General features: G+C 48.8%; 1 protein-coding gene across 2 annotated transcripts in view; it reads right to left on the bottom strand.

Annotated features, from left to right (window-relative positions):
- Nucleotides 1-13306, bottom strand: part of prpf18 (PRP18 pre-mRNA processing factor 18 homolog (yeast)) — a 35450-nt gene extending 22144 nt beyond the window's left edge. The window contains exons 1-3 of one of the 2 annotated variants that reach the window (XM_055653481.1): nucleotides 13159-13306; nucleotides 10314-10391; nucleotides 2836-2940 (exon numbers count right to left, since the gene is read on the bottom strand). In XM_055653481.1, coding sequence (XP_055509456.1) covers nucleotides 2836-2940; nucleotides 10314-10391; nucleotides 13159-13215 — 240 coding nt within the window. In that variant the 5' untranslated portion in view covers nucleotides 13216-13306. The remainder of the gene's footprint in view (nucleotides 1-2835; nucleotides 2941-10313; nucleotides 10392-13158) is intronic. The other variant, XM_055653479.1, reaches the window with a different exon arrangement.
- Nucleotides 13307-13544: the final 238 nt, after the last annotated feature.

The raw sequence follows: 13544 nt of genomic DNA, 5'->3' as shown, positions 1-13544 counted from the left end.
CGCTGAGATACTCCAGCACTCTGTGAAACGTCACCTATCCATGTTCTCCACAGATGCTGCCTGACCCGCTGAGTTATGGTGCAGCAGCATCTATGGAGCTAAGGAAATAGGCAACGTTTCGGGCCGAAACCCTTCTGGAAATAGGCAAAGTTTCGGGCCGAAACCCGGAAGGGTTTCGACCCGAAACGTTGCCTATTTCCTTAGCTCCATAGATGCTGCTGCACCCGCTGAGTTACTCCAGCACTCTGTGAAACGTCACCTATCCATGTTCTCCACAGATGCTGCCTGACCCGCTGAGTTACTACAGCACTCTGTGAAACGTCACCTATCCATGTTCTCCACAGATGCTGCCTGACCCGCTGAGTTACTCCAGCACTCTGTGAAACGTCACCTATCCATGTTCTCCACAGATGCTGCCTGACCTGCTGAGTTACTCCAGCACTTTGTGCCTATCTTAAGTAAGATAATCCCATTCATGCCCCGTTTTATCCCTGCACTTTTCAACTCAAAAATGTTTTGCACTTAAAGTTGATGAAAGTGCAAGCTGCTTAATGGTGCAGTGAGGATAACAAGAGATTATCTGGCATCATGGTGCACAACAGGACCAGTGCTATGTGTCGGAAGGAACTGCAGCTGCTGGACGCAAAAAGCTGGAGTAACTCTGCAGGACAGGCAGCATCTCTGGAGAGAAGGAATGGGTGACATTTCAGGTCGAGACCCTTGTTCAGACTGAAAGTCATGGGAAAGGGAAACAAGAGATATAGACGATGATGTAGAGATACGAGTGCTGTTATTGTGAACGTCTGCACCAGTGTTCAACGCCATTATTTTGTTTTGGGGCCAATGTGACACATATTTATTAATGCTGCATCTTTAATAAACATATCTTTTTTCCCCCAGGGCGGATAAATTAACCATATAACCATATAACAATTACAGCACGGAAACAGGCCATCTCGGCCCTACAAGTCCGTGCCGAACAACTTTTTTTTCCCCTTAGTCCCACCTGCCTGCACTCATACCATAACCCTCCATTCCCAATCCTATCCAATTTATTTTTAAATGATACCAATGAACCTGCCGGCACCACTTCCACTGGAAGCTCATTCCACACCGCTACCACTCTCTGAGTAAAGAAGTTCCCCCTCATATTACCCCTAAACTTCTGTCCCTTAATTCTGAAGTCATGTCCTCTTGTTTGAATCTTCCCTATTCTCAAAGGGAAAAGCTGGTCCACGTCAACTCTGTCTATCCCTCCCATCATTTTAAAGACCTCTATCAAGTCCCCCCTTAACCTTCTGCGCTCCGGAGAATAAAGACCTAACTTATTCAACCTATCTCTGTAACTTAGTTGTTGAAACCCAGGCAACATTCTAGTAAATCTCCTCTGCACTCTCTCTATTTTGTTGACATCCTTCCTATAATTGGGCGACCAAAATTGTACACCATACTCCAGATTTGGTCTCACCAATGCCCTGTACAATTTTAACACCACATCCCAGCTTCTATACTCAATTAAGTACTAGAGGGCATGGGTTTAAGGTGAGAGAGGCAGGAGATGTACGGGGCAAGTTTTATATTTTACATAGAAGGTGGTAGTGGCCTGGAATGCGGTGCCAGGATATTGATCATGCACAGATAGACAAGAGATGGGCTTGGCATCATGCTCAGCACAGACATTGTGGGTCAAAGGGCCTGCTCTTGTGCTGTACTGTACTATGATAAAACTGCTCCAAATGCTGCTGAATGGGACAAAGCCATAGCAGGATCTTATGAAGCAAATAAAACTCATAACAAATGGGACTTAATAACTTACCATGCCCTCTTTAAATATAAATAGATTCTTTTGCAGTATAATCCAATATATTAAACAAGGAAACAGACCTGCTGTTATTTGACATTTTGGATCCAAATTGAATAACAAAGGTTCCATTTCCCATTCTTATTGAAAGTTTTCATTGTACAAATCCTGATTAAATATTAATGGGCCTGTCCCACTGTACGAGTTCATTCGAGAGTTCTCCCGAGTTTCCCCTGATTCGAACTCGGAGATTTACGGTAATGGCCGCTCGTAGGTACTCGGGGCTCTCGTGGATATTTGTCAACATGTTGAAAAATCTTCACGAGTCTTCACGAGCTTACCGCGTTTCCTGATTGTAATTGTCTTTCTGCTGACTGGGTAAACAATACGATAGAACTTTACTTATCCTGGGAGGGAAATTGATTTGCCAACAGTCATAAAATACAAAATACATGAAACATGAAATTAAAGTGACAAGTGGAAAGGATTGGGGATGTGCAAAGATTAGGGGGGGTGGGTCGGTCTGTCCCACGACAGAAGGGGGGGGGGGGGGGGGGGGGGGGGGGGGGGGGAGTTGTCCACTTTGACAGCCACAAGGAAGAATGATCTCCTGTGGCGTTCTGTCCTGCATCTTGGTGGAACCAGTCTGTCGAATGAATGAATGAATGAATGGGTTTATTGGCCAAGTATTCACATACAAGGAATTTACCTTGGTGCTCCGCCCACAAGTGACAATATGGCATACAGAGAGTTAGGAATGACACATAAAACATTAAACATTAACAGTAAAACATTGTTGATTAAACATGTGAATGAAATAAAATAGAGCAAAAGGAGGCTACAGACTTTTGGTTATTGAGTAGAGCTAGTACCCATGGGAAAAAAGCTGTTTTTATGTCTGGCTGTGGCAGCTTTGACAGTCCGGAGTCGCCTTCCAGAGGGAAGTGCTGATGGTACTCCTCGCATAGCATGCAACAAAAGCTTTTCACCTTGGTACACGCGACAATAAACTAAACGGAACCAGCAGAATGTACCTCTTGTCTGGAGAGAGTCATAGGCAGCTTCTCCTCGGTAAGTCCCAGTTCAACTCTTGGATGTGACGATGAGGACTCATCCTGCTCACTGGTTTGTGCTTGAACCTGTTTATCGAGAACATTCATCATTAACATTTACTGCAAGAAAAAACAAACTAACATCATCCATCACCCTAGTGGCTACATCAGCACACATTACATGTGTAGGAAGGAACTGCAGATGCTGGTTTAAGCCAAAGATAGCCACAAAATGCTGGAGTAACTCTGGGGTAACAGGCCACATCCCTGGAGAGAAGGAATGGGTGACGTTTTGGGTCGAGATTCTTCTTCAGTCTCGACCCGAAACATCACCTTTTTCTTCTCTCCAGGGATGCTGCCTGTCCCACTGTTACTCTGGCATTTGTGTCTATCTTCAGCACAAATTACATGTTGTTTTAGATGTAAAGATAGGATAGATGTGTTCTAAGAGGCCTCTGGATAGGCATGTGGATATGCAGGGAATGGAGGGATATTGATTTTATGCAGGAAGATGAGAGGAGGTCTTGGCATCATGTTCGCAACAGACAATGTGGGCCGAAGGGCCTGTTCCTGTGCTGTACTGTTCTATGTTCCCTGCTCAAATAATCCCAAACCGAACAGGTAAGCATAGTCCAGGGATATTTTCCAGCTTTCTCCTCCGACCTCGTACAATCACAGAAGAACGGTCCCTACCCGAAACGTCGCCTATCCATGTGCTCCAGAGATGCTACCTGACCTGTTGAGTTACTCCAGCACATTGTGTCTTTTTTTTTTGGTAAACCGGCAGCTGCAGTTCCTCATTACTATATATCTATTGAATATAAACCTAAGATAGACACAAAAAGCTGGAGTAACTCAGCGGGACAGGCAGCATCTCTGGAGAGGAGAAATGGGTGACATTGCAAGTCGAGACCCTTCTTCAGATATAAACCTGGTCGACTTAATCTCTCCCCCTATGGTAGTTTGGCCATTCCACAAATTAGCCCGAGAACCTTTTGTTACATTCCCACTCAGGATATGAAATCTCTATTCTGAGACAAGAAAAACAAAACTGTGTACAATAAATGTGAGGTTATCCATTTTGGTGGCAAAAACGGGAAAGCAGACTATTATCTAAATGGTGGCCGATTGGGAATGGGGGAGATGCAGCGAGACCTGGGTGTCATGGTACACTAGTCATTGAAGGTAGGCATGCAGGTGCAGCAGGCAGTAAAGAAAGCGAATGGTATGTTAGCTTTCATTGCAAAAGGATTTGAGTATAGGAGCAGGGAGGTTCTACTGCAGTTGTACAGGGTCTAGGTGAGACCACACCTGGAGTATTGCGTACAGTTTTGGTCTCCAAATCTGAGGAAGGGCATTATTGCCATAGAGGGAGTGCAGAGAAGGTTCACCAGACTGATTCCTGGGATGTCAGGACTGTCTTATGAAGAAAGACTGGATAGACTTGGTTTATACTCTCTAGAATCTAGGAGATTGAGAGGGGATCTTATAGAAACTTACAAAATTCTTAAGGGGTTGGACAGGCTAGATGCAGGAAGATTGTTCCCGATGTTGGGGAAGTCCAGGACAAGGGGTCACAGCTTAAGGATAAGGGGGAAATCCTTTAAAACCGAGATGAGAAGAACTTTTTTTCACACAGAGAGTGGTGAATCTCTGGAACTCTCTGCCACAGAAGGTAGTTGAGGCCACAGTTCATTGGCTATATTTAAGAGGGAGTTAGATGTGGCCCTTGTGGCTAAAGGGATCAGAGGGTATGGGGAGGGCAGGTACGGGATACTGAGTTGGATGATTAGCTATGATCATATTGAATGGCGGTGCAGGCTCGAAGGGCCTCTACTCCTGCACCTAATTTCTATGTTTCTATACCCCAAGTGTAGTTTCTCCAAAGGCTGTACCCTGACTGATGTTTATAAAACTGAAATATGACTTTCAAGAGTCAAGTGTTTTAATTACAGCCTGTACTGAAAATGGGACAATTGAAATTTTTACTTGTAGCAGCATAACAGGCCTGTAAACACTACACCCTGTTTTTATAATCTCAGCTCTCATCATCCCCTCTGGATGTGCATCTTTGCTACTATGTTCAAATCCCGCTTGGTACAAAAGCAAACGTATCCTTTAACATATTTTGCTTGGGCAGTTTACAACCTAGCAGTATGAATATTGGTCTGAAGAAGGGTCTCGACCCTAAACGTCACCCATTCCTTCTCTCCAGAGATGCTGCCTGTCCCGCTGAGTTACTCCAGCATTTTGTGTCTACCTTTGGTATGAATATTGACTTCTCTAACTTCAAGTAACCCTTGCTTTCCCTCGCTGTCCGTCCCTCCCCCATCCTAGTTCTCCAACCAGTCCGACTATCCTCCTGATTAATAGACAATAGGTGCAGGAGTAGGCCATTCAGCCCTTCGAGCCAGCACCACTATTCAATGTGATCCCCAATAAGTACCCCGTTCCTGCCTTCTCCCCATATCCCCTGACTCTGCTATCTTTAAGAGCCCTATGTGACTATCTCTTGAAAGTATCCAGAGAACGGGCCCCCACCGCCCTCTGAGGCAGAGAATTCCCCAGACTCACCACTCACTGTGTGAAAAAGTGTTTCCTCATCTCCGTTCTAAATGGCTTACTCTTTATTCTTAATATGCCTCTTGTCATATTCCCCTGGCTAACAACAATCCATTCTACATTTTCCTTAATCATTGTCCCCTTTGGTCTCTCGTTTTCACACCTTACCCTTCCTTATCTCTCGCTTCCCTCTCCCGTGACTCTGTCAGAAGGGTCTCGACCCGAAACGTCACCCATTCCTTCTATGCAGAGATGCTGCCTGTCACGCTGTTACCCCAGCATTTTCTGTATACCATTTGACTTCATACTCTTGGGATTCAATATTCAATTCAATTCTACTTATTACACCATCATGCATCAGACTTCCGTGAATGCCTTCACCCAAAGTAGGCAGTCTTAGCAAGACAGGTCCTCTACCAATTCAGCACTGCCAACAGGTGATGGGATCCATTGTCTGTGATATATTATCAGGCATTTCTAGATTTCAAACTGCTGCATGTGCAGAAAAGGGGAACCTAGTGGGAAAGCAGATTGTCAACGCAACCCATACACACAGGAATGAATTGGAGGTAGACAAAAGTGCTGGAGAAACTCAGCGGGCCCGAAGCTTTAGGTTCCTAAACATGGGCTCAATAAATTGATATGTTATTCGGTAGACAAAGGTGCTGGAGAAACTCAGCGGGTGCAGCAGCATTTATAGAGCGAAGGAAATAGGCAACGTTTCGGGCCGAAACCCTTCTGGAAATAGGCAACATTTCGGGCCGAAATCCTTCTGGAAATAGGCAAACTTTCGGGACAAAATCCTTCTGGAAATAGGCAATGTTTCGGGACGAAATCCTTCTGGAAATAGGCAGATTTTCGGGCTTAAATCATTCTGGAAATAGGCAAACTTTCGGGACGAAATCCTTCTGGAAATAGGCAACGTTTCGGGCCGAAACCCTTTTGGGTTTCGGCCCGAAACGTCGCCTATTTCCTTCGCTCCATAGATGCCTGCTGCACCCGCTGAGTTTCTCCAGCACTTTTGTCTACCTTCCATTTTCCAGCATCTGCAGTTCCTTCTTAAACAGGAATAAATTGGAAAGCTATTGAAACAACAGAACCAGGTGCAGTGAAGATTTACGACGCGTGAGAACTAATGTTATAATCGTGACTGTGCTTCCTAACTTTGGAACAAAGGAGGCAAAGAGTAGTTAGTTCTGGAGTACTGCAATTCATTGTGATAAATGGGAAATTTAATTGAATATTGAATAAATGTCCTTATGTTCCATGCTCAATATCCACACTTTCATTGTCAGTGGAAAAAGATGCTTAATTCTCAATAACACTGCTGGCAGGCAAACAGGCACATCTATAAAATCACGGTGCTAATTTGTATTCCATTTGCTAACAACATTGTCCAAAGTACACACACACACACACACAACATACATCCCCCCCTGTTCAATTCATGCACAAGGTAGTAACACCGTTTCACGTAAATAATAAGCATTTTATTCTTTTGCAGCCAGGTGCAAGAAAAACAAATGTAAAGCATCAAATGCTCATTTAAATTGTGCAATTTCAGCAAATGGCCACCAGCTGCAGAGAAGAAACTTACCTTGCAAAATAGTCTTGGTGCAAAGAAGAGTGAAGAACTATCACTGATAAAACCTAGAGCCTGATAGAGGTATCAGTTTAGGACAGTAGTTCTTCTCATGCCCTTCTGCATACGACGGCTAACAGTTTAGCACGGTGCTGGGTTTTTAGATCCTTCACACGGCCTCGGGAAAGTAGCTAACACAAAACCTTGGCCCACCCTGGTAATTCCTTCTTCTCCCTGCTTCCGTTGGCACAGATGCTTGAAAGCGCGCACCTCCAGACTCAGGAACAGCTTCTTCCCCTCTGTTATCAGGCTTCTGAACGGTCCTTCCATAATCCAGACAATAGACAATAGGAGCAGGAGGAGGCCATTTGGCCCTTCCAGCCAGCACCGCCATTCAATGTGATCATGGCTGATCATCCCCAATCAGTACCCCGTTCCTGCCTTCTCCCCATATCCCCTGACTCCGCTATTTTTAAGAGCTGTGTCTAGCTCTCTCTTGAAAGCATCCAGAGAACCGGCCTCCACCGCCCTCCGAGTCAGAGAATTACACAGACTCACTACTCTGTGAGAAAAAGTGTTTCCTCATCTCCGTTCTAAATGGCTTACTCCTTATTCTTAAGCTAGGGTACTGTCCGATTCACCTCTACCCCGTTGGACTTTGTCTGTGGAATTGATGCTCTACAATGCTGAGAATTATATTCTGCACTCTGTATCTTCCCCTTTGCTCTATCTATTGTACTTAATTTTGAACTGATTGCATTGATGTATGGTATATCTGATCTGTGTAGGTAGCACGCAGAACAAAGCTTCTCACTGGATCTCGATACACATGACAATAATAAACCTAACCCCTTTTATTTCCTTTTCACCTGCAGCCTTTGTTACTTAGTCCACCCCTCCCTTGTACCCACCAGGCTTGCCAGGCTTTGTCCTGGCCCCACTTCTCTTTTCCAGCTTCCCCCCCCACTCCATTAGTCTGAAGAGCCCCAACCCAAAACATTGTCTGTAGATTCCTTCCCTAAATGCTGCCTGACCCGCTGAGGTCTTCCAGTACTTTGTGTTCTGCTCAAGATTCGAGCTTCTGCCGTTCTTGTTCCTCTCGAGTTATTTTAATTGGGTTACTCATTAAACGACTCAATTTCTGCATGGTATTATCCGAGAGGTTGAGCTCTTTGGGCTAAAGGAGCAAAGGGATATGGCGGAAAAAGCAGGAACGGGGCACTGATTTTGGATGATCAGCCATGATCATATTGAATGATGGTGCTGGTTCGAAGGGCCGAGTGGCCTACTGCTGCACCTATTTTCTATGTTTCTATCTGACCGGATATAATGCTAAATAAAGCTTTTCACTGTACCTCGGAACAGAATATATTCAGACAGCCACTAGCCAACATTGTTCTGGATTCTATTCTGGACAATCTGAATCAATAGTCAAAATCTTACATTCATCACTACAGGTACCCATTTTACAAGATTAATATACCATTAATGTACAAAGACACTCTTTACTATGATTGTAATCCACCACTGAAATTAGTAACTATCCTTCTCACTTCCTTTGGACGCCAGATCAATAAAATATATACTTTTCCCACATGTAAAGGATTCTAACCTTCAGTCGATACCAGAATGTAAATTATCCCAAAAGATTTGTATAACTGTTAGATGTTTAAGAAAGAATTTGAGATTCTGGAAAAATCAAAGGTAGACAAAAATGCTGGAGGAACTCAGCGGGTGAGGCAGCATCTCTGCAGAGTTTCGGGTCGAGACCCTTCTTCACCCGCTGAGCTTCTCCAGCATTTGTGTCTACCTTATATCTGTTAGATTGCACGTCTTCCACAATTTTTCTTCTACCCTTTTCTAGAAAGCGCGTGCGTATCATTTGCTAACCCCACTCAGCTCAATCCTGAGCAGACTCTAATTGTGTTGAAGCATGCTAATACAATATACTTGCACAGCCTATAAAGATTGAAGTAACGTCATCATGTAGCCTTTTGCCTTGATAATTTAATGTGAAATCACTTCTCTACTTTTGGGGGGGACAGAGTGGTGCAGCAGTAGAGTGACTGTCTTAAAGCGCCAGGGACCTGGGTTAGATCCGGACTACAGGTGGTATCTGTACATCCTCTCTGTGACTGTGTGGGTTTTCACCGGGTGCTCAGATTTCCTTCCACACTCCAAAGATGTGCAAGTTTGTAGGCAAATTGGCTTCTGTAAATTGTCCCTAGTGTGTGGGATAGTGCTAGTGCAGTGGTTCTTAACCTTTTTGGCACCAGTACGCGCGTACGTGAACAAAATACTGTGTGTGGTATGTACCTTTGTTAGGTTCCTAAACATGGGCTCAACAAATTGATATGTTATTTGGTAGACAAAAGTGCTGGAGAAACTCAGCGGGTGCAGCAGCATCTATGGAGCGAAGGAAATAGGCAACGTTTCGGGCCGAAACCCGGAAGGGTTTCGGCCCGAAACGTTGCCTATTTCCAGAAGGATTTTGGCCCGAAACTTTGCCTATTTTCAGAAGGGTTTCGGCCCGAAACTTTGCCTATTTTCATTAGGATTTCGGCCCGAAACGTTGCCTATTTTCAGAAGGGTTTCGGCCCGAAACGTTGCCTATTTCCTTCGCTCCATAGATGCTGCTGCACCCGCTGAGTTTCTCCAGCACTTTTGCCTACCTTCGATTTTCCAGCATCTGCAGTTCCTTCTTAAACATGATATGTTATTTGTGTCCCCTTCATGACCCCTGGCAAAGCCCCAAACAACCCCATAGGGAGTCACGACCCCCAGGTTAAGAACCACTGTGCTAGTGTATGGGTGACCATTGGTCGGCACGGACTCGGTGGGCCGAAGGGCCGTGTTTCCATGCAGTATCTCTAAACTAAACTACTAACATTCTGTCAACTATAATGAGAATAGTGAGCATGCATAGTATTTGCGCGAATTGCAACAATCATTCAGCTGATAACTTAAAGACATTTTACTCCAACAAGTATAAACAAAATAAAAGGCCAGGCAAATGTCATAAACCAACACAAAAAACCCAAAGCCAAGCTACAGACTCTCAGATTACTGGCTTCTTCATGCATTCAGCTACATGACTTGCATGCAGCTCAAAACAAAAGTGTTTTCAAACCCATACCTTTATCGGCTGCTCCTCACTTACAACCTAATGACACAATTTCACAGGAAAGATTTGCCGTAAGTGCTTACAGTCCAATCTCACTGGCAAAATGTATTTGGACATAGCATATATAGAAATAACAATTAATTAATTCACTACTTTTATATTTTTAAAAAAAATAAAATGCAAAGGAAGTACCTTGTAGCCACATCTTTCCAAATAATTCTCTTCTTCTTTCCTGGTTAGGTCACTACGTTTAAAGTATTTTTTCGATTCCTGTAATAACAGAAAGAACAATTACCACTGCAATCTGCAAATAAAACCTTGCGCACTGCCTTAAGAACAACAAAGACCCCGGTCCTTGATGGGGGGGGGGGCACAGTGACGTACCAGTAGAGTTGCTGCCTTGCAGCACCAGAGACCTGGGTTCGATCCTGACTACAGGTGCCATCTGTATGGAGTTTGCACATTCTACCAGTGATCTACGCGGGTTTTCTTCCTCACTCCAAACACCTACAGGTTTATTAGGTTAATTGGCTTCAGTAAAAAATGTAAATTGTCCCTCGACTATGGATAGTACGAGTATCGCTGGTCAGTGCAAATTCGGTGGGCCGAAGCGGTTTCCAAGCAGTATCTCTAAAGTCTAAAGATGTACAAAACAATCTAAAAATAATTGCTCCCGATTCAACATCCATCGCAGCATCCACCAAATCTTTCCGGCAGCAGTCACAGGGAGCACTGTCAAATCTTATTCTTTCCATTGAACATCACAAACTTAAAGAAAAAACACTTTTAAACTAAAATATTTTAAATACAAACAAAAGGTTCAACAGATTTAAAAAAGATTTGGGAGAGACAAAGTCAGATTTGGGTATCAAATGAAAATCAGAAAATCATAGTGGAACCAGGAAGTGTGGGAAGGAACTGCAGACACAGAGAGCCGGAGTAACTCAGCGGGTCAGGCAGCATATAGAAACATAGAAAATTGGTGCAGGAGTAGGCCATTCGGCCCTTCGAGCCTGCACCGCCATTCAATATGATCATGGCTGATCATCCAACTCAGTATCCCGTACCTGCCTTCTCTCCATACCCCCTGATCCCTTTAGCCACAAGGGCCACATCTAACTCCCTCTTAAATATAGCCAATGAACTGTGTGGCCTCAACTACCTTCTGTGGCAGAGAGTTCCAGAGATTCACCACTCTCTGTGTGAAAAATGTTTTTCTCATCTCGGTCTTAAAGAATTTCCCCCTTATCCTTAAACTGTGACCCCTTGTCCTGGACTTCCCCAAGATCGGGAACAATCTTCCTGCATCTAGCCTGTCCAACCCCTTAAGAATTTTGTAAGTTTCTATAAGATCCCCTCTCAATCTGTGGACAACATGGATAGGTGATGTTTCGGGGCAGAAGAAGGTTTCCAAACTGAAATATCACCCGTCCTTTTTCTCCAGAGATGTTGCCCGGCCCTCTGAGTTACTCCAGCATTTTGTGTTTATCACTTAGGGGCATTTGGGCAGACACTTCAATAGGCGAGGGTTGAAGGATGCAGTCCCAATACAGGCAAATGGGATTGGTGTAGGTGGACAACAGGGGGAGGGGCTAGCATGGACACGGTGGGCCGAGTGGCCTGTTTCCGAGCTGTACCACTCGCTCACTGCCCACGGCGGCGCTCCCTCCCTCCCTCACCCCGCTCCCCCCCCCCCGCGGCGGTGCTCCCTCCCTCACCCCCTCCCCCCACGGCGGCGCTCCCTCCCTCACCCTCCCCCTCCCTCCCCCACGGCGGCGCTCCCTCCCTCCCTCCCCCCCGGCGGCGCTCCCTCCCTCTCCCTCCCCCCACGGCGCTCCTCCCTCCCTCCCTCCCTCCCCCCCACGGCGGCGCTCCCTCCCTCCCTCCCCTCCCTCCCCCCACGGCGGCGCTCCCTCCCTCCCTCCCTCCCCCCCCCCACGGCGCTCCCTCCCTCCCCTCCCTCCCCCCACGGCGCCGCTCCCTCCCTCCCCCACGGCGGCGCTCCCTCCCTCCCCTCCCTCCCCCCACGGCGGCGCTCCCCTCCCTCCCTCCCCCCCCCCCCACGGCGGCGCTCCCTCCCTCCCCTCCCTCCCCCCACGGCGCTCCCTCCCCTCCCCCCACGGCGGCGCTCCCTCCCTCCCCTCCCTCCCCGCTCCTCTCCTTCCCTCCCTCCCCCCCCCCCCCCGGCGGCGCTCCCTCCCTCCCCTCCCTCCCCCCACGGCCTCGCTCCCTCCCTCCCCTCCCTCCCCCCCCGGCGGCGCTCCCTCCCTCCCCCCTCCCTCCCCCCACGGCGGCGCTCCCTCCCTCCCTCCCCCCCCCCCACGGCGGCGCTCCCCCCCCTCCCTCCCCCCACGGCGGCGCTCCCTCCCTCCCCCCCTCCCCCCACGGCGGCGCTCCCTCCCTCCCCCACGGCCCGCTCCCTCCCTCACCCCCCCTCCCCCACGGCGGCGCTCCCTCCCTCCCTCGGTGCTCCCCTCCCTCCCACGGCGGCGCTCCCCCCTCCCTCCCTCCCCCCCCCGCGGCGCTCCCTCCCTCCCCCCCTCCCTCCCCCCACGCGGCGCTCCCTCCCTCCCCTCCCTCCCCCCACGGCGGCGCGCGCTCCCTCCCTCCCCGCCCTCACCCCACGGCGGCGCTCCCCTCCCTCCCTCCCTCCCCCCCTCACCCCCGCGCGGCGCTCCCTCCCTCCCCTCCCCCCCCCCACGGCGGCGCTCCCTCCCTCCCCTCCCTCCCCCCACGGCGGCGCTCCCTCCCCGCCCTCCCCCCACGGCGGCGCTCCCTCCCTCCCCCCCCACGGCGGCGCTCCCTCCCTCCCTCCCTCCCCCCCCACGGCGGCGCTCCCCTCTCCTCCCTCCCCCCGCGGCGCTCCCTCCCTCCCTCCCTCCCCCCCCCCCCGGGCGCTCCCTCCCCGCCCTCCCCCCCCGCGGCGGCGCTCCCTCCCTCCCCTCCCTCCCCCCACGGCGGCGCTCCCTCCCTCACCCCTCCCCCCACGCGCGCGCCCTCCCTCCCCTCCCTCCCCCCACGCGGCGCTCCCCCTCACCGACAGACCGTCCACCTGCCGCCGTTTCCGATCGATCTCCTCCCGCAGCCGCTCCATGGCGGCGCCCAGCAACCGCCGCGCATGCGCTGCTGTCGGCGACGTCGTAAGTGGATGCGCCACCTTTAGTGACGTAGCACTCACGGTGCGCCTTTTCTTTACTGACGTTGCATTCACGGTGCGCCTCCTTTAGTGACGTGCATTCACGGTGCACCTCCTATAGTGACGTAACACATTCACGGTGCGCCTCCTTTAGTGACGTTGCATTCACGGTGCGCCTCCTTTAGTGACGTTGCATTCACGGTGCGCCTCCTTTAGTGACGTTGCATTCACGGTGCGCCTCCTTTAGTGACGTCGCATTCACGGTGCGCCTCCTTTAGTGACGTCGC

This window comes from Leucoraja erinacea, chromosome 22 (genome assembly GCF_028641065.1).
Source record: "Leucoraja erinacea ecotype New England chromosome 22, Leri_hhj_1, whole genome shotgun sequence".
NCBI classification, from domain to species: Eukaryota; Metazoa; Chordata; class Chondrichthyes; order Rajiformes; family Rajidae; genus Leucoraja; species Leucoraja erinaceus.
Note: the sequence above shows the minus strand (reverse complement) of the source record. Positions and strands in the feature narration are given on the sequence as shown.